Raw genomic sequence first — 18,516 nt, forward strand, 5'->3', positions numbered from 1 at the left:
GTAACTGGTATTGTCAGAACCTCTCAAAAGCTCTCGGACCCAAACGAACATTCCCCTCAAGCATCATCTAACATGCTACCTGTACTCTTGAGAGGACCCACTTATCTGGTGTGAAAATTCTATAAGGATAGCCTCAGACAGAGCTGAATTATCTTCCCAAGGCAGCCTCAAGTAATACTCCAAGGCCAGGGTTTAGAAAGAGCTGGATTTGAGGAGAGCTGGTGGTACCCATTGTCCCTGAATGTTTTGTTCGCTTTCCCTAACACAGGAACGTTCCTGGTCTTCAGCCTGCTTCAGCGGGGCCTCTGGGGGTACTCAGAGCTGGGTTCTACCACCTAGGGCTTGTCTACTTAAAAATGCAACCCAAGCAGGATGTGTTCAACTCCCCAAAAAGAAGGCAGAGAACTGTACCCAAGTGGCCCTGCTCCCTTCCCCTCACCTGAGTCATTTCTGTTTGAAAAGCTAATAAAGGGACATTGGCTTTATGGTTTTTTTTTTCCCCTTCATATCATTTCTCCTGTGTCAATCACCTAGGCCAAATTTTAACTTAAAATGAATCATATTGTTGTTGTTGTTAGTTGCTGTTGCATTGACACCCAATTCATGGAGACCCCGTGAAATGCTGCCTGGTCCTGTGCCATCCCATGACTGGCTGCAAATTGGACTATTGTGATCCATAGGGTTTTTCATTGGCTGGTTTTCAGAAGTAGATTGCCAGGCCTTTCTTCCTATTCCATCTTAATCTGGAAGCTCCACTGAAACCTGTTCAGCATCATAGCTACACACAGGCCTCCACTGACAGATGGGTGCTGGCCATACACGAGGTGCGTTGGCCAGGAATAGAACCCTGGTCTCCAGCATGGAAGGCTAGAATTCTATCATTGAACCACCAATGCAGCCTAAATAAATTATAGGTATTTATATTTTTACAACATTTCTCTCCCCCAATACTTATACATCTTTAAACTTTTTATCGTGAAAAATTTCAAACATATATAAAAGATATGATAACACATCCAATGTATTCATCACCCACCTTCCACCGTTTTCAAAACATGGCTAATTTTGTTTCATCTATACTCTTCCCCTCATTATTTCAAAGCAAATTCCAAACACACCTCTCCATTTCTTCAGTATTTTCAGCTTAGAATCATCATCCTACAGAACTTTTAAAGCTGGAAATCTATAATTACGATAATACTGACATTCATTGCATGTTTACTCTGTGTCAGACACCTTGCCAAGGATTTCATTTACTTGCATATCTCATTTGATACAATAATCTTGAAAGGTAGATCATCATCACCATTTTCAAGATGTAGAAACTGAGACTCAAAGAAATACAGTCACAGGCCCAAAGTAGCATGGCTAGAAGTAGAAGAGCTAGGATGTCACCCCAGACTAGCCAGGCTCGAAGGTCTGTGCTGCCTCAGGCCCAGTCCCCACCGTTGTCAGAAGTTGCTTGATAGATTATTTTGATGCTGGTGGTCCATGGGGATGTGATGGCTGGAGTCTGGAGGCTGTAGGCCTGACTGTAGAAGCATTAATGCTGTTAGAGAAAGAGAGTGGGTAAAAGGTAAAGATTGTCTGATCTCCTAGACTGAGAAAGAACTTCTGTGTAAAGATAGAACCAAAATGTGGGTTCCCCGGATTCCAGCTTGGAATGAGTTTGTTTATAGAATCTTAAAGGTCAGAAACTCTTGGGAGGTCATTGAGTTCAGTCTCCTTCCCTTAGATGTCCTGGAGACATGGGCATCGCCATTATTATTAAAGGTCCGGATGGAGAACTCATTAGAACACTTAGGAAGTTAGCAACTTCAATAAGAGCTGGTTAAGAAATGCAGACTTGCCATCACTAAACACCTTTTTCATGCACACCTTCTGTCATGAATTGAATTATGTCCCCCCAAAATGTGTGTATCAATTTGGCTGAGTCATGATTCCCCGTATTGTGTGGTTTTCCTATATGTTGTAAATTCTGGCTCTAGATGTTAATGAGGGAGGATGGGTGACAGTTGTGTTAATGAGGCAGGACTCAATTTACAAGATTGGATTGTGTCTTAAGGCAATCTCTTGAGATATAAAAGAGAGAAGTGAGCAGAGAGACAGGGGGACCTCATTCCACCAAGAAAGCAGCACTGGGAGCACGGTTTGTCTTTTGGACCCGGGGTCCCTGCTCTGAGAAGCTCCTTGGCCAAGGGAAGATTGATGACAAGGAACTTCCTCCAAAGCTGACAGAGAGAAAAAGCCTTCCCTGGAGCTGATGCCCTGAATTTGGATTTGTAGCCTACTAGAGTGTGAGAGAATTAATTTCTCTTTGTTAAAGCCATCCACTTGTGATATTTCTGTTACAGCAGTACTAGATGACTAAGACACCTTTTCCTTTCATTCATAACAGAAGACTTTTGTCTCTTTCTGAGATGGTAGCTACTTTTATCCTTCTAAAATACCTCTGTAACTATTCTTGATTCCTTCCACTTTTCAAGGAAAAGATGTTCCAAGTTCTTTTTAAGGGTCACTTCTTCCCTCCTAGATCTCATTTCCTGAAGGTCATAGAGGGCGCTTATCTCAGATGGTGGGTACAACTGTATGGCCAGACATTCCTCAATCCAGGTAGAATGTGCTTTAGATATTGAGAGGAAGGAGAATTCCTATGAATTGACACAGTGATTCCTGCATTTATTCATTAAATATTTGCTGAGTATCTACATTGTGTCAGGGGCTATGCTGGACTCTGCAGTTACAGCAGCAAGCAAGACAAATGTGACCCTGTCCTCATCAAGCTTATGGTTGAGTAGGGAAGACAGATAATTAAACAAGAGACTACAAACCTGGTTAAGTGTTCATGATAGAGGAAACATAGGGTTCAACAGGAGTTGATAAAAGAGAGCTCTAACCTGACTTAGGGACTCCATTTCTGTAAGGGATTCTGTTTAAATTGAGGCCTGTCCATCAAGGTGAACAGCCTGGGCAAAGACCCAGAAAGAAGATTGAGAAGAGCATGGGGGAGGGCAGGGAAGGGTCTATACCAGCTGAGAATCCTAAATGTCAGAAACAATTGAGTTAAAGTGGAAAATGAAGAGCACTGGGTAGATTCTGGCAGTATTTGGGAACAGGGAGGGATTATCCAATAGGCAAGGTAACCACAGTGCTTACCACATCAAAGATTCTGCTTCTGGGTGTGGCTGGCATCTGTCTCCCAACCCCACAGCACCTTCCTATACTATCAAAGCCTCTTTCCAAATTTACAGTCCCTGACAGGGATGGATGATGAAAGAAGTGGTGAAACACATGGGAAATTGTTCACTACAGATGATCTAGTAAGCAAGGTAAGCAACGTGCTTACCTTGCCTGTTGGATAATCTGCCCCTGCTTGGAAGGCAGAATTGACAGGACTTGGTGATTGATTGTGAAGGAGAGGGAAGACTTTCTTGAAGGGTTTGACTAGAAGAAGAGGGAGGGTTTAGATAAGTGAAGATAAGTATGTGCATGCCCCTGTGTTGGGGTCATTCCAGCTGAGGGAAGTGTGACCAGCCTTAGTAGGGTCAGAAGGCAAGAAGACTGACTTGTAGTGGAGGATTGTGAAAGGCAGTGTGGAGAGAGAAAGTTGGAGAGAGAGACTGCAGCCAATTATCTAAATTACTTCTTCCTAAAATACACTCATATTTACCCCCTGGGGAATTCTGGAAAATGACTGAGGCATGATTCCCCCTCACAGAAATCTTTTTCAAGTGTGCAGATGAATGAAATTCCTGTTGTGTTCCCTTAGCAGAGGTTAATTTTGTTCTGTAGTGTGTTATATAGTGAGAATAAAATGCTGAGATGACCAATTGTATCCTTAGAGATCAACTCTCAGACTAAAGGTCTTGGTCAGAAAAAAAACAAAACAAAACAGGCTCTTTTCCTTCTTCAAAGAGGGCCAAACACTGGGAAGTTACAACATAATGCATCTTCTTGCTGAGGCTCCAGCCCCAGCTTCTCGAAGCTAATTGTTTTGGAGCAGTGGTTCTCAAAGTGTGGTCTCTGAACCAGCATCATCTGGGAACTTGTTAGAAATTCAAATTCTTGGTTCCCACCCCAGACCTATTGAATTAGAGACTCTGGAGGTAGGGCTTGGCAATCTATAGTTTAAAAGCCCTCCAGGTGATTTTGATGTAGATGAAGTTTGAGAAACACTGATTTAGACTACTTTCTGTTCCCATCCCTCCTAAGTTACTCCCAAATTCTTCTGCTCACCCTTAAGTCCCTCAGCTCCCATCATTCTCTGGACTGCAGTGACAATCTTAGGTAGGTTTTAATCAAGTAATCTTGAGTTTATCTTCTACATTTGAGATTGCCTTAAGAGACAGTCTCTATGGTGTGTTCTGCTAGGGCATTACTGAAGTGAACAGATAACATGTCTCCTTCACCTGTTGGCAGGTGGAACTTACCTGAGCTGCTTGGAGTAACAGGTCCATGTGTCCACCAAAAGATGGTTTCTCATCTTACAGATAGAGGTGTGGAGAAGAGAAATAATGTGAAAGCTATGGTCTGGTGAGTGCAGAGGACTGAGTGTTCTAGTTTCTGTGTCAATAACTGTGTCAGAATCAGTCAGGATAGGCTAGAATCTGCTGTAGTAACAACAATAACAAACATTATCTTGTTGGTTTAAAACAGCAAAGATTTCTCACATTTGCTCCCTGTCTGTCACAGATTGTCTGAGGAGCTCTGCTCCGTCATCCTTACTCTGAGAGGCTCTTTCTCTGTGCTTCCACAGTTAGCAAAGGCAAAAAAAAGGGAACACGGTGAATTTTGTACTCACTCTTCCACACATGGAGCTGATGATGGTGCAGTGGTTAAGAGCTTGGCTGCTAACCAAAAGGTTGGCAGTTCAAATCCACTAGCCACTCCTTAGAAACTCTATGGGGCAGTTCTACTCTGTCCCATAGGGTCACTTTGAGTCGGAATCAACGCCACATACATTTCATTGGCTAAAGCATGTCATGTAACCGACCATTTCTAACTTCGAGGTGGCAGGGAAGTACATTTCTACCACGCACCTGGGAAGAGAACCAACAATATTTGTTGGACAGCACCAATGACTACACTCAATAATTCACAGTTCAGATTTATCAGGGCAAGCAGGGCCTTTGGAGGCTGTCACTGGCAAGCTTCTTTCATTGTGTGATTAGAGTGCTTGTTTTTGCATTTCACCTTTTGTGTTATGCTACCTAGGACCCCAGAGGGGGATGGGCATCGGTCAATGGGTCCTGTAGCCTTGTTCCACCAGGGAGAGAAGGGCTTTGGGGATATGCCTCTACCCCTAAGCCAATAGGCATGTGGAACCCCCGTCCCCCCGGAAGTTCTAATATAATCTCAGACCATATCAATAAGTACAAAGTATAAAGAAAGGTATAGTTCTTTTATATCATGGTGTTAGTGGACTACATTCATTCATTTATTATTTTATTCATTTAACACCAATTTATGGAGCACCGAGGACATGCGCCATGACCCATCTGTCAGTTTCACATACTGTGGTGGCTTGCCTATTGCTGTGGTACTGGAATGTATGCCACTGGTATTTTAAACACCAGCAGGGTCACCCGTGGTAGACAGGTTTCAGCAGAGCTTCCAGACTAAGACAGCCTAGGAAGAAGGGCCTGGCAATCTTCTGAAAATTAGCCAATGAAAACCCTATAGATCACAGAGCGTTGTCTAAGACTTCAACTCACTCACTTTGGACACATCATAAGGAAGGACCGATTGCTAAAGAAGTACACCATGTTTGCTAAAGTGGAAGACCAGAGAAGGTGAGAGAAATCCACAATAGCTGCAGAAATGAACTCCGATATACCAGTGATCATGAAGATGGCACAGGACCAGGCAATATTTTGTTCTATTATACGTGGGGTCACCTTGAGTCGGAGCTGACTCTATAACACCTATCAACAAAAAACCCAAACCCATTGCTGTCAAGTCTATTCCAACTCGTAGCAACCCTATAGGAGAGTAGAACTGCCCCATAGAGTTTCCAAGGAGTGCCTGGTGGATAACCAGCCTTTTGGTTAGCAGCTGTAGCTCTTAACCACTACGCCACAACAGGAACATGACAGGCTTGAAAACTGTGATCTGGGAACTGAATTTGAAGAGGGACATTGAGCAGTCGAGGCTCCCCTAAGGAGGGTGACATGATGGTAAGGGGTCTGGAAATCATGTCCTGTGACCTCTCACGTTTAGTCTGCCAGAGAAAATATGAAGGAGGATGTGGCAAAAGTTTTCATGAAGGCTAGACAGGTGGAAGTAGGGTACATTTATCATGTGGTTGTCAAAAACGGGTCAGATCAATGGGTGGAAGTTATAGGCAGGTGAATTTCAGCTCAGTCCATAACTTCCTAGGAAAGAGACTTTCCAGGATCTCTTGTTTTGGAGTCTAGAATTTCATTTTTAACATTAAATGAAGTAATCTACCTTCTAGAACGAGTTGGCTTTTTTCATTAATGATAATAACAATAATGATAATAAAAATATTTTTTACAGCTAACAGAAGAGCTTTACGATAGGCCAGGTATTTTTCTCAGTACTTTTTGTATATTAACTTTCACAATCTTACCAGGAAGATACCATTATTATTGTAGATACTAAAACACCGAGAGGTTAAGAGTCTTGCCAAAGGTCATACAGCTAGTAGTCTGGCCCCAGTTGTTGTGCTTCTAGCCATTGTATTATACTGCCTCTCATTTCAGTGGTATTCAAGGGACAATCCCCTTCCTTGGCTGTATTCAAATGTCAATGTGCTGAGTGGGGTACTGCTGCATAGAGATTTTAATTGTAATTGTATTTGCAGTAATGAAATTTGGTCTGTAATAACTTCACGGTTGCTTTAGAGACACCAAACCCCCTTGGTAGTCTTTTCTCCAGAAAATAGTCTCAAGCCTTTTTTATTACAGGGCTTAATATCCAGGGCAGGATCACCTTTGCTCTTCTTCTTAAGCCTCTTCCCTGATTCTCAATGACTTCCTTGAGTTGTGAGCTTGAAGCCAGACCCTTTGTGGCTGAAAGAGCCACACACAGGGTTAAATCTTGGCACGCGGGACCTCCAGGGCTGTGGTTTTGGCGTTTGGTGCTGACACACAGGAGCATTTTCTCCTCAATGCTGGGCTGCCCTGGAAGCCGCTGACAAACGCCTCTGCAGCTCTCAGGGAAGAGGAGAAAAGCATTCCCGAGTGGTGACGTTGGCAGATGAATGACAGCAGACTATGTACACTGATCCCCAGGCTCTGTCAAGCATTTGATGTTGAGGTGGGGCCTAGGCTTGAGAGAGAATATGTGCTTTGGAAGTTAAGAAGCTCGCTGTTGTGCTATGAAGCCAGCTGCAAGGTGTTCAGGATTGCTTTGGAGTTTCCAAACTGGGCGAGGGCCCTTGCCTGGCTTGCTTTTCCTTGCATCCTAGTGAGTTTTGCCTATTCCTTCCTTTGGGGTCTGAGCAGCGCTCAGGTTTCTCACTGGATTGCTTGGAAAAGAAATACAAGTCGAAATTTCCTGCAATGTTGTGAGTGGTGTCTGAGGATACCATTTAAAAAGATCCTACGCCGCAGGTAAGAATTACCTTACTAACCTTTGACTTCACTAAAGGGTTCATTTTGCAGACTGCAAGACAAGACTTTCCTAAGCCCTGTGCTGATTGTGGACCTGGGGATGGGGTTATCTCCTGCTGCTGGGAGATGGCTGTCTCCCATTCCTGAAGTGAGAAGTTGGTAGAAGTGCCCAGTGAGGGATTTAGAACACAAGGGGAAAGAGGGTACCAAAAGTCTAAGCTCTGTGAAGGAGTCTGTCTTCTTGCTCATCTGCTGAGCCCTGGGCTGTGAGGCTGGTGTATTGTGTCTGAAGCTGGTACAGCCGGCGCCTTGTCTCTAGAGACTGGCAGTTTGGGCTAGCTTCATCTGTTGCATTCGGTTGCCATGGCAGCAGAAAAATGGGGAAAAATGGAAATACCTGGCAAGCAGATGCAGAAACTTGGCTGTTCAGATTTCCTCCCTGGACTAGGAGATGGTGTTTGTGACAGTCACAGGTAGGGCAGAGATGGTGATTGTGCCCTTAGTTCATTCAGACACCTGGGTGTTCCCTTGGCTCTTGATATTGATGTTTCCAAAGGGCTCTGGCACTGGGAAAATGCAGTCATTGCCACATAGCAACCATGCCTTTGGCTCTGTCTGTGCTGGGTGAAAATGCCGCAGTGGTGGCTTTGCAGTATGGAAAGGAAGCTGCTTCTTGCAGACAGTATTTTTGTTTCTTCCTATGACTTCCTTTCTTTTCCTCTTTTTTTTTTTTTATCTGCCCCTAGTCTAGGATGTGTTCAGGTCTCCATTAGAAAACACCATTTAGCTCCAGAAAGAAGTGACTCCTTGGTAAGCCAGGAGGAGCAGGGAGTCTAGACGAGGGCTCTCCAAAGCCTGGAATTAGAATTGCACTATCTCAGAGGCAGCAAGTCGGAGCTGGAAGGAACCCTAGAGGTCAAGGTGTGGTTATCCCCCTGCACAGATGGAGATGTGGAGGCCTAGACAGTGGAAGAGACTGGCCCAGGGTTGTACAGCAGAGGATGGACTCATGCTGAGTGCAGGGCAGTGCTGTGATTTAGATGGGGTGAAAGCCTGCGACTGCTGGAGGCTTCCTGGGTTCTTTTTCATGCCAGATGAGGGGTGCTGTTTGGGTAGGGTAGTGTGGGGAGCTGGATCTTGTGCTCAAGAGAGGAGTTGAGGGGGAAAGACAGAGAAAGCCATAGTTGAGTAATGAGGCCACAGACGCTGAATGAAAACCCGTGTCAGACAGCCTCCCCCAGGGTGTTCGGAGTTTACAGTGAGCGTTGGCAGCCTGTCTGTGTGTTTCTCTCTTTTTCTGGGAAGAGGAGGTGTGGAAGTGTCTGCCCGTTTGGGAGAAGAATTTTTTTTTTCCTGCCTCCCATTGTGCATTGCCTTTTCCAAACCCCTTAGGTGGTGGGTGTAAGCCCGTTGAGAAATTGATTGGTGTTTGCAGTTATGCCCTTAGCAGCTCACATCTCAATAATTGCAACTGAGCTCTCTGTGGAATCCTTGAGGACAGAGCATGAGCTTGGAAGCCTGCTTTTACAAGAATTAATGGTGGAAAGAAGGAGTGTGCTATTTCATTAGGGGGAGAGCAACTAGGAGTATGTAGCAAGGTGTATATAAATTTTTGTATGAGAGACTGACTTGATTTGTAAACTTTCACTTAAAGCACAATAAAAATTAAAAAAAAAAAATTTAATGAGACACGCGTGTCCTTTATGGTGTTCTCTCAATAAGAGACTCCTGTTTCCCCATAACTTTCTAACCTCCCCATCTTAGCCTTGTTGACTGTTAAAATCATTGCTCTCCTTGAGAAGGAAGGGAGCTGGCTCCCCCAGCCACAGGGTGACTACACTTTAAAGAAGCGCCAGATAAGAGGTCGATGGGAATGTTTATAGGAAATGAGTGCTGTTTAGAAGTTAATTGTTTGACACCTTGAGCGTTCTGGAGAGAACTGTCTTGGAAATAAAAATAAAATACAGGTGGGTTTTAAATTCTGGAGTCTCCATTGGTAACAGCATCAAATAATGCTTTTAATTTAGTGTAATGTTTCAAGATTTTCAGAGTACTCATTTCAGTCTACCCTGTGAGATGAGAAGTTGGCTTTAACCCCATTTTGTGAAGGAGAAAACTGTGACTTTTGGTTGAGTAAGTTATAGAGCTTAGACCCATTTATTCTGAGCTTTTTTTTTTTTTTTTTTAATCACCCTGGGATCCTCTTGGTTGAGGGGTTGGTCCTGGGGCTGAGAAGGGCAAAATTCCATTTCTGCCAGACCTTGGGATTTGCCATGGGATGGTTTCTCTGTGCCAAAATCCAGGTTTTGGAGTCTGGCTTCTGCCTGGGACAAATTATTAATCTCTTTGATCCTTAGTTTTCTCATCTATAAAATGGAGATGGTAAAATTGACTTGCAGGGTTAAGTGAAATAATACAGGTGAACTGTCTGGCACACAATAGGTGCTTGTTAAGCAGTCTGTCTGCTTACCTGACCTTGTGATGATCACTGAGGGGTATTTGTCCCCAAGAGTAGGTGATGCTTGACTTAGTGACCTACCTACTGTGATTGGGTAGGGAAAGCTCTTGCTCTCAGTCTGCTCCAGTTCACATTGGTGATTAGGAGGCAGCTCAGGATCCCATTAACCAAAACCTCACCTGAAGTCATAACAAACAGAAAAAATGACTACTGAGATTATAACCTCCCTTTCTTACTACGATGGTCAATGTTATACGCATTTGATCCTGGATTGGCAGGAAGAAGACACAGCTTCTTTACTGGATGGGGAAGTTGAGGGACAGAGAAAGTGACTCCCTCCCTGCCCAGGCTTATCTAACACATACTTGACAAAGTTTAGAATAGAATCAAGCTCTACTTGAGCCATTGAGTCACTTTCCTACTGGGCTTCTCCAGACTGATTTTTGTCTAGTTCTAACTTCTTTTGTTGCTTTCATTTGGGAGGCAGTTAATGCTCTAGCTCACTGTTTTGAACTTCAGCCCACACCCCTCTGGCAAAATAATCAGCATTCATGTAGCCCAAGTCAGGGAAAGAGAGGTCTTTGTTCAAATCAACCCACTGTACTTTGGGAATCCAGATAACAGAAACCTGGTAAACAGGCTTTTAAGTTAATAGATCTTATTTAAGTCAGCAGACCTTTCCACAGCAGAGCCTGTGGGTTTTTTGGTCTCCTCTCCAGGGACCTGTGTGACTCATGTGCCTGAGGGCATGCTGTTGGGAACTGAATCATCTTTCACAGTTGCTCAGCTCAGGGGCACAGGCTTTTCTCTGGGGAGGGGGCAGGCTCTTGGGTGAAGCCTGTCAGTAGAATACAGTCGGCCTCAAGAGCTGAGGACAAATCAGAGTCTGCTTCACCAGGCTCCTAAGTGGAGAATATGCCTGTAAGATGTAACCAGCTGAAGCAAATTACCAGAAAGCACACACCGGAGTGAGTGATGTCTCCTTCAGTGTTGTTGCTTCAGGAGGCTACACACACACACACACACATGCTCCACTGATATTCCCATTACTCAAAATGTTGTGGTAAACAACCTCTAGGAATTTCCATCAGAACCAGTTTTTCAGCCAACCGAGTAAATTGTTTTTGAGATTCTTTTTTCATATCCTCATTTTTGGATATTAAATGATGTTCCCGAGCATGACTACCCACCTTTTTTTTTTTTTTAATTAATTAGTTGTAATTCTGAATAACTTTTAGTTATTTCCAAAAGTCACACTCACTGTTGGAAGGGACTAAGCTTTAGTCATACTGGGGAGATTCAAAGGAGTGTCCTCTGAAGGCAGGTCCTGTTACGTAGCCCAGTGGACCTTGTTCTTTCTGAGAGTCAGAATAGTGACTGCCAGGTAATGGTCGAGTCTGTTGCTTGAGTTGGGTGTTGTCTCTGCCCATGGGGAGCCCCTGGTCTGATGGTGAAGACATGTTCCTTGTTTGTAGCCACCCTGGGGCAAATTTAGTTTGAACTTTAGTCACATCTTTTTCTGCTGTGGTGAACAAGGCCTCTGTAGTATATAAGGGATGGAGTTGTCTGCATGTGTTTCCTCCCCCTCCTCTTACCCCCTCCACCCATGCCATCCCTCACTGATGTCCAGTGTTGGAGCCACAACCAGTCCTTCTCCAGCTGAAATCTATTCACAGCTGGCTCCCCAGATAGTGGTGATACCCTCCTCCTCAACCATTCAGGCCTGCAGGGCAGTCATCTTCCTACAGTATTGACTGGAAGAAGCTCCCTTGCCAGATAGTATCCCAGAAGCTAATATGGGGAGGAGAAATAGCATTAGAATGCAGTAGAGATGATTGAAGTTAGAGCTCAAGATTGTATGCTGCAGAAATGGCAAAAATGGCCATCTGTCTTGGAATTTCTGGGCTAGTCCCAAATCCAGATCATCTTTTCTTAGTCCTACAGGACAGGAGGGGTTGGGGAATGGTACGTCTAACCCAGAAAACCCAGTGCCGTTGAATTGATTCTGACTCATAGTGACCCTATAGGACAGAGTAGAACTGCCCCATAGAGTTTCCAAGGAGCGCCTGGCAGATTTGAACTGCTGACCCTTTGGTTAGCAGCCGTAGCACTTAACCACTACGCCACCAGGGTTCCCGTGGCATGTCTAGTTGATGGAATATGATGTAGTCATTTAAAGTGATGTGGATCTGGTGCCTGGCTATAACCGATGACTGTCCTGACAGGAAACACAACAGAGAACCCCTGAGGGAGCAGGAGAGCAGTGGGATGCATCCCCAGATTCTTGTAAAAAGACCAGACTTAATGGTCTGACTGAGACTAGAAGGACCCCGCTGGTCATGGCCCCCAGACCTTCTGTTGGCCCAGGACAGGAACCATTCCCAAAGCCAACTCTTCAGACATGGATTGGACTGGACAATGGGTTGGAGAGGGATGCTGGTGAGGAGTGAGCTTCTTGGATCAGGTGGACACTTGAGACTATGTTGGCATCTCCTCCCTGGAGGGGAGACGAGAGGGTAGAGGGGGTTAGAAGCTGGCGAAATGGACAGGAAAAGAGAGAGTGGAGGGAGAGAGCAGGCTGTCTCATTAGGGGGAGAGCAATTGGGAGTATGTAGCAAGGTGTATATAAGTTTTTGTGTGAGAGACTGACTTGATTTGTAAACTTTCACTTAAAGCACAATAAAAATTAAAAAAAAAAATAAAACGATGTGGATGAATTTAGAATAATGGGGGAAATATTCATACTACAAATAATTTTTTTAAAAATCAGGATGCAGAATTGTGAACACAGTATGATATGATCACAATTATGTAAAACCAAAAAAACGCTCCTTGTCCCCTCCTCCCCCTACCAAAAAAAGACCAGGCGTATAAAAAGAATGGAAATAAATATACCAGCTGTTAAAAATGGTTTTCCTTTGGATACGCAGGACTATGGGTAATCTTTTCTCTCCTTCCAGCATTTTTCTTGTATTTCTCAAATATTCTATAATGAGTCTCTGCTAGTGTCTTAAATGGGAGAGGATTAAACTTCCAAACAAACCCTTTTTATTGTTAGATATCATGTCCTGAATTTTAGCAGGCAACCTGTGAGTTCTTCCTTTTCTCAACCTCTGGAAATCTTGAAAGTCAGGCAAGGCCAGGTTCCAGGAAGATGTTTTGGGCATAGTTTTGCCTGGAGGCAGGGGGTGGACAATGCAGCTGCTCAGATCCCCTTCCCGCCCCCAGATGGCGATTATCTATCTGCTGCACACAGCCTCTGCCAACAGTGAGCGGGCTGAGCTTGGTGACATTCTCCAAGTGGGGAGCAGTAACAAAAGTCTGGCTGGGACGGAGGCTGGGGGCGGGGAATCTGGAGTGAGTGCCTGTGCTGATAAGGAGCCAGCAGTCTTTCTGCCTGGTGGGGTTCGCACCTTCAGCTGCCAAGCACCCAGCTGTGCCTGGCCCCCTGGAGAGCTAGTGCCGGTCACAGTGGTCCTGTTGCTGCTGGCAGAGCGGGGAGAGCATGGTAGTCCAGGCTACTTCTGCAAAGAACTTCTCTAGGCTGCAGGGTGTCGGGGCTCTGTCTTGGTGCCCAGAGAGGATTACTTGTCCTCTAAGCAGTGGTGGCTTTTGAAGGAATCAGCATATCTCCAAGGTGGAAACTAGGATTCCCCCCATAGCACATCTCTAAAAGGGAGTCCGGTCAAGCACTGCCAGAGTGCATTCTCCTCAGCTGTGTCCTACCTGGATCCTCCATCTACGGCTCCTGAAGGTCTTTGCTCAAGCCTCAGAATCAGATTCTCTCCAGTCTTCAAGCAAAAGACCTCAGTTTGCTCAGTTTACTGCTGTTTGTCTGATCTCCAACTGCCTGGATCCTGTTGCCTGTCAGAGTAGTGGACAATAACTCAGTCACAGAACACTGGGACTTCTGCTCTGAGGAAGGCTTCCTGACTCCGGAGTTGGCAGGGTCTAGGAATCAGGCATCGAGCTTTCAAGGATAGGTATTGAATTTGTGTGGAGGCATTTGCTGCTGCTGCTTTGAAAGACTCTGGTACAAATGCTGGGGTTTTGTGGAGGCAGGTGAGAGGGCTTCTCTACTGTGTGTATCTTGAGCACTGTACCGAGATGTCCCCAGAGTGCTGGACCTCCTAGAGTGGGTCAGCTTCTCAGTGGAAGTACCGTGTCTCTGGGATGCCGACGGCGAAGCACTGAGGGGGATCCTCCTTGGGGGATGACTGCCCACTCTCCAGGCATGGTACAAGGGGTTAATATCTCCTATGGCTCTATTTTGGGGCAGATGGAGTGTTCCCAGAATAGGACTCTTTGTTGCGTAGTCTATTATGGGAGGCAAGCCCCACTGGCGTTTATGTAAGCGATTCTCTGTGTGTATATGGGGGTGTGGATGTGTGCGCAAGTGATCTCTTGTTACTAATTATAAACTGTTTCTTCTGGGAGCCAGGGAAGTGGAGGGGTATGTGTATGTGTGTGTGTGTGTGTGTGTGTGTGTGTGTGTGTTGTTGATTGCTCTTGCTGTGAAAGGCAGTGTGAGTATATGTGCCCATTCGACTGGGCAGTCACCACAGACACCAGAGTAAGAGAGGAGTGTGGGGACCCAAAGACAAAGGGACGAGACGACTGTCTTGGCCCCTTTGTGGGGTGTCTGGCTGGGGAGATGTGCTCATCTGTGATCCTCTTGATTCCTTGCAGTAGGTGGGCGGGCTGGACATTATGGCCTTCTGGCATCAGTCGAGTCAGTTGGTCTTCACAGGATCAGACCTGGGTTTCCCTAGAGCCCAGCAACTAGTTCTAAACTGGAACAAATCTCAGACTCCACTTCCCACTCTGAAGCTTGGCATTTACTCCCTGGATTTTCTTATGTCTCCCCAAGGCCAAATCCACATATGTCGAAGCAAGAGAGAAACCAAAGACCGTCCAGCATGGTCAGTGAAACGTCCACAGCTGGAACCACTTCTACCTTAGAGGCCAGGCCTGGACCCAAGGTGAGCTCCTGGCCACTTGTTCTTTCCTTCCCTGCTTCTATATTTTGCCAAGCCCTTTTGCAACCAGAAGCTTATTTGATCATCACAATAGTTAAGTGAGGGGGACACATAAGCACTGTTCTCCCCAAGTGACAGGTCAGTAAATTGAGGCCGAGAGGAGTCATGTCACTTGTCCAAGAAAACAGGTGATAGTTGACAGATCCAGGACTAACATGTAGATCCTTTGACACATTCTTCATTTTTCTGGCACCTGCTGAGAGGGGCACATCTCTGTTCAATATGGATATGTGTTAGAGATAGCCTGGCGAGATCTGGAGACAGGGGGCCCGAGGAAGGGTGCCCTTGAAAAGGGCTCAGAGGTTTTGTGTCCAGGGTACTGGAGCAGTGATGCAGGAGCAAAGGACTACATTGTGGAGTAAGGGAGAGTGCTGAGATAGGAGGGCTGAAACTAGATAAGAAACTAGATAGGAGGGGTTAACCCATTACAAGGAATATCTGGAAATTGGGGAAATCAGAAGTAGATTTGGTTCCAGAACTACGTAGGAAATATTAGAGCCAATAGCTACTGGTGAAAGTTGACTGAAAAACCCCTTTAAACTTTTTTCCTCTATGACCCAGATGGGGAGCTTACTAGGTCTTGATCTCACTTGTTAAATAGAATGTTGTGACCATGTGGCATGCCTGCGCCCTGCCTCCTCGCTGTTCTTTAGATCAAAGGGTGCTGCTGCTTAGAGAAGGCAGAGGGACCCTACAGCCGTTGTAACATAGGTGTGCTTTATGAAATCTTTCCTGCTGCTAGAGTTCAAGTCTGCTTTTTCCTAGATTATAAAGTCCATCAATAAAGTTCACAGCTTTGGGAAGAGGGACCAGGCCATTCGGAGGAACCCCAATGTTCCAGTGGTGGTAAGGGGCTGGCTGCACAAACAGGTGAGAAGCCTGAGGACTGTGGGTGGGCGGAGGGAGATTGCTGTTGCTAATTTCTTTCCTAGCCCTGGCCCCAGGGGTCTGGGAGCTGTCACATAGCTTTGTTCATGAGTTTGTCTGAGGCAGGTAGATTCTGCTCACTCTGCTGAGCAATTTTCTTTTCATTTTTATGAGTGGACTGTCTGCTCAATGGCTACAGCTTCCTTCCCAAACCCACCTGACCACCTTGCTCTCCAGTGCTGTTGGCTGCACTGGGACCCAGGCTATAGTGTGGTGGGTCAGCATGAATCCAGCCTTCCTGCCAATACTCTGCCAGCACTTGTCTTGCTGATGTTAAGAGCCTTTGTTATCATTTAGCTGAAAAATCACATCCTTTTCTCTCCCCCAGCCTACCACGCATATCTAACCCCCTAGGACTTCAGATTCCAGATCAGCCAAACTTAGCTCATTGTCCGCTTGCTCCTTACCTCTCTTCTTTCCCCCAACCTACTTTTTCTGGGTCTTTGTTAATGGTACCACTGTTCTCCCACTCAGTTTAAAAACCTCAGCAGTCTCACCAGCTCCTTCAGCTCCCACACCCATTCAGTCTGTACGTCCTGTCAGCTCTGTCTCCCTGATGCCATTGTTCATTTCTGTCCTCACTGCCAATTGATCTGTCTCTGGTTCTCTGGTGATGTCTAGGCTTGAGCCCCCAGCACCAGAGACCATGTCTCTTTCATCTCCTTCCTTCCTCCTTTTCACTCACTCACTCACTCACTCACTCACTCACTCACTCACTCACTCACTCACTCACTCACTCAGATATTCATCAAGTATCTGCCATGTTCCAGGTGTTCACACTGCAGGTATAGAGAGATGAGTAAAATGTCATTCCTATTCTCAGGGACCTCATAGTCTAAGGGAAACGGATAGACACACTTCTCACATCTATCACCCAGCCCAGTCTCCCCCATATCATGTCACTCATAAAAAACACAAGTCAAACTCCGAGAGCAATCAACGACAGATGATGTAAATTTTACAAAAGACTTTGCGGCAAGATAGAGGACATTGTATTGCATATCACACAGAAGAATCCTTGAAAGTCCCTTTGAAATCTTTCTCCACTTCTACTCTCTATGGCAGCTCCACAGCTCTCCAGCCTCATCTGCCAGATACTCCTTTGGTACCACCCTCTCTTGCTTACACTGTCTTCCCTCACAGCTCTGTTCTTCCTCTGTTCCCTCTGGGGGCTACCCATCTCTTTTTTCTTACACTGAGTAATTTAACCAGTTCTCTGACTTCCTACATTTGCATTCCTACCCTTCAGTTAAGCAAAGGATGCTCCTTTGAAATGTGGGAGGGAGAGGGGATAAATACTTATTTTTTTCCCAGTTCCCACCCTCTTCACCAAGGGGGTGTGCTGTAACTGTAGCAGAGGTCTGTGTAGATTGCTGGGGACACAAAACAGAGAGAATTTAGCTGTGCTTGGGGGAGTCTAGAAAGGCTTTGCAGAGAAAGTGATATATGGAAGGATGGGTAAGAGTTTTCCAAGCAAAGCAAATATGTACCAAGACCATGGAGATTATCTGGTCACTTTGCAGAAGGTAAAACCAGTAAATGCATGAATTCACTAAATTAAACGTGCTTTCAGCAATGTATAAGTGGAGCATGAATAAACCTCATGTTGTGTTTAGGTTTAGAAACTGTCACGTCACTTTCGTTTTTGTTTTACATTTAAACCTGTTAGAAACTTCTGCAGAAAGGAAGACAATACACTTTAACAGCCACCTCTAAAGCTGAAAGCTGCTCTGAGGTTCTCCTAGCTTTGGGAGAAAACTGACCGTAAAACAGTGCTGTTTTTCTACTCTGGCTATGTTTTTTTTGTTTTTTACTTTCCCAATGATCTAAAAATATTTTTAGTAAATGTTAAGATTTACACTTCAGATGAGTAAAGACAGATTCTTGTTATGAGGCAGTTTCATAGCAGGAGAATCCAAATCTCTCTACATTGAATGGAAGGAAAATACCAAGGCAGAGTCAGTCCCTTGTGGTAGAGAACTGAGCTTAGTCAAATGAGAACTTTACCTCAGTCGATTACCTAACTTAGACACTTTGTTCAATACTATGTAAATTTAATTTTCTAATCAGCATAAAGGGAGATATTTTACAGCATAGCACCTAAAAAAAAAATTCCATTTTGTTAAAAGGTGATTCCTTTCTTAATGAGAGATTTTCTATATTCGCATTTTTTCTTTCTAAAAGAAGGGGGTTTATAATAGTGTGTTTCTTGGAGACCAAAAAAAAAAAAAAACACTACTTCCTGGGGATAAACCTTCATTGAATCTAAATTTTAATATCTGATTCAAGAAACAGCTATTCAATAAAGTGTTAATTAATTTGTTGTAAGAAAGCATGAATATGGGCAAGACTTGGTTCTGAAATCAGGTTGTATATGATGGGGGAAGTGGCAGTATGCCCAGATGTTGCCCTGACTAGTTTTTTTGCTTTGCAGGACAGCTCTGGGATGAGGCTGTGGAAGAGGAGGTGGTTTGTGCTTGCTGATTACTGCTTGTTTTACTATAAAGGTGAGCCA

General features: G+C 44.8%; 1 protein-coding gene across 1 annotated transcript in view; it reads left to right on the forward strand.

The window, feature by feature from the left end:
- PLEKHA7 (pleckstrin homology domain containing A7) overlaps positions 1–18,516 on the forward strand; it is a 154,252-nt gene that overhangs the window by 68,245 nt on the left and 67,491 nt on the right. The window contains exons 5-7 of the mRNA XM_064289452.1: positions 14,906–15,017; positions 15,840–15,944; positions 18,436–18,508. Of these exons, the coding sequence (XP_064145522.1) occupies positions 14,906–15,017; positions 15,840–15,944; positions 18,436–18,508 (290 nt within the window). The remainder of the gene's footprint in view (positions 1–14,905; positions 15,018–15,839; positions 15,945–18,435; positions 18,509–18,516) is intronic.

Source organism: Loxodonta africana, chromosome 7 (genome assembly GCF_030014295.1).
Source record: "Loxodonta africana isolate mLoxAfr1 chromosome 7, mLoxAfr1.hap2, whole genome shotgun sequence".
In the NCBI taxonomy this organism is placed as follows: domain Eukaryota; kingdom Metazoa; phylum Chordata; class Mammalia; order Proboscidea; family Elephantidae; genus Loxodonta; species Loxodonta africana.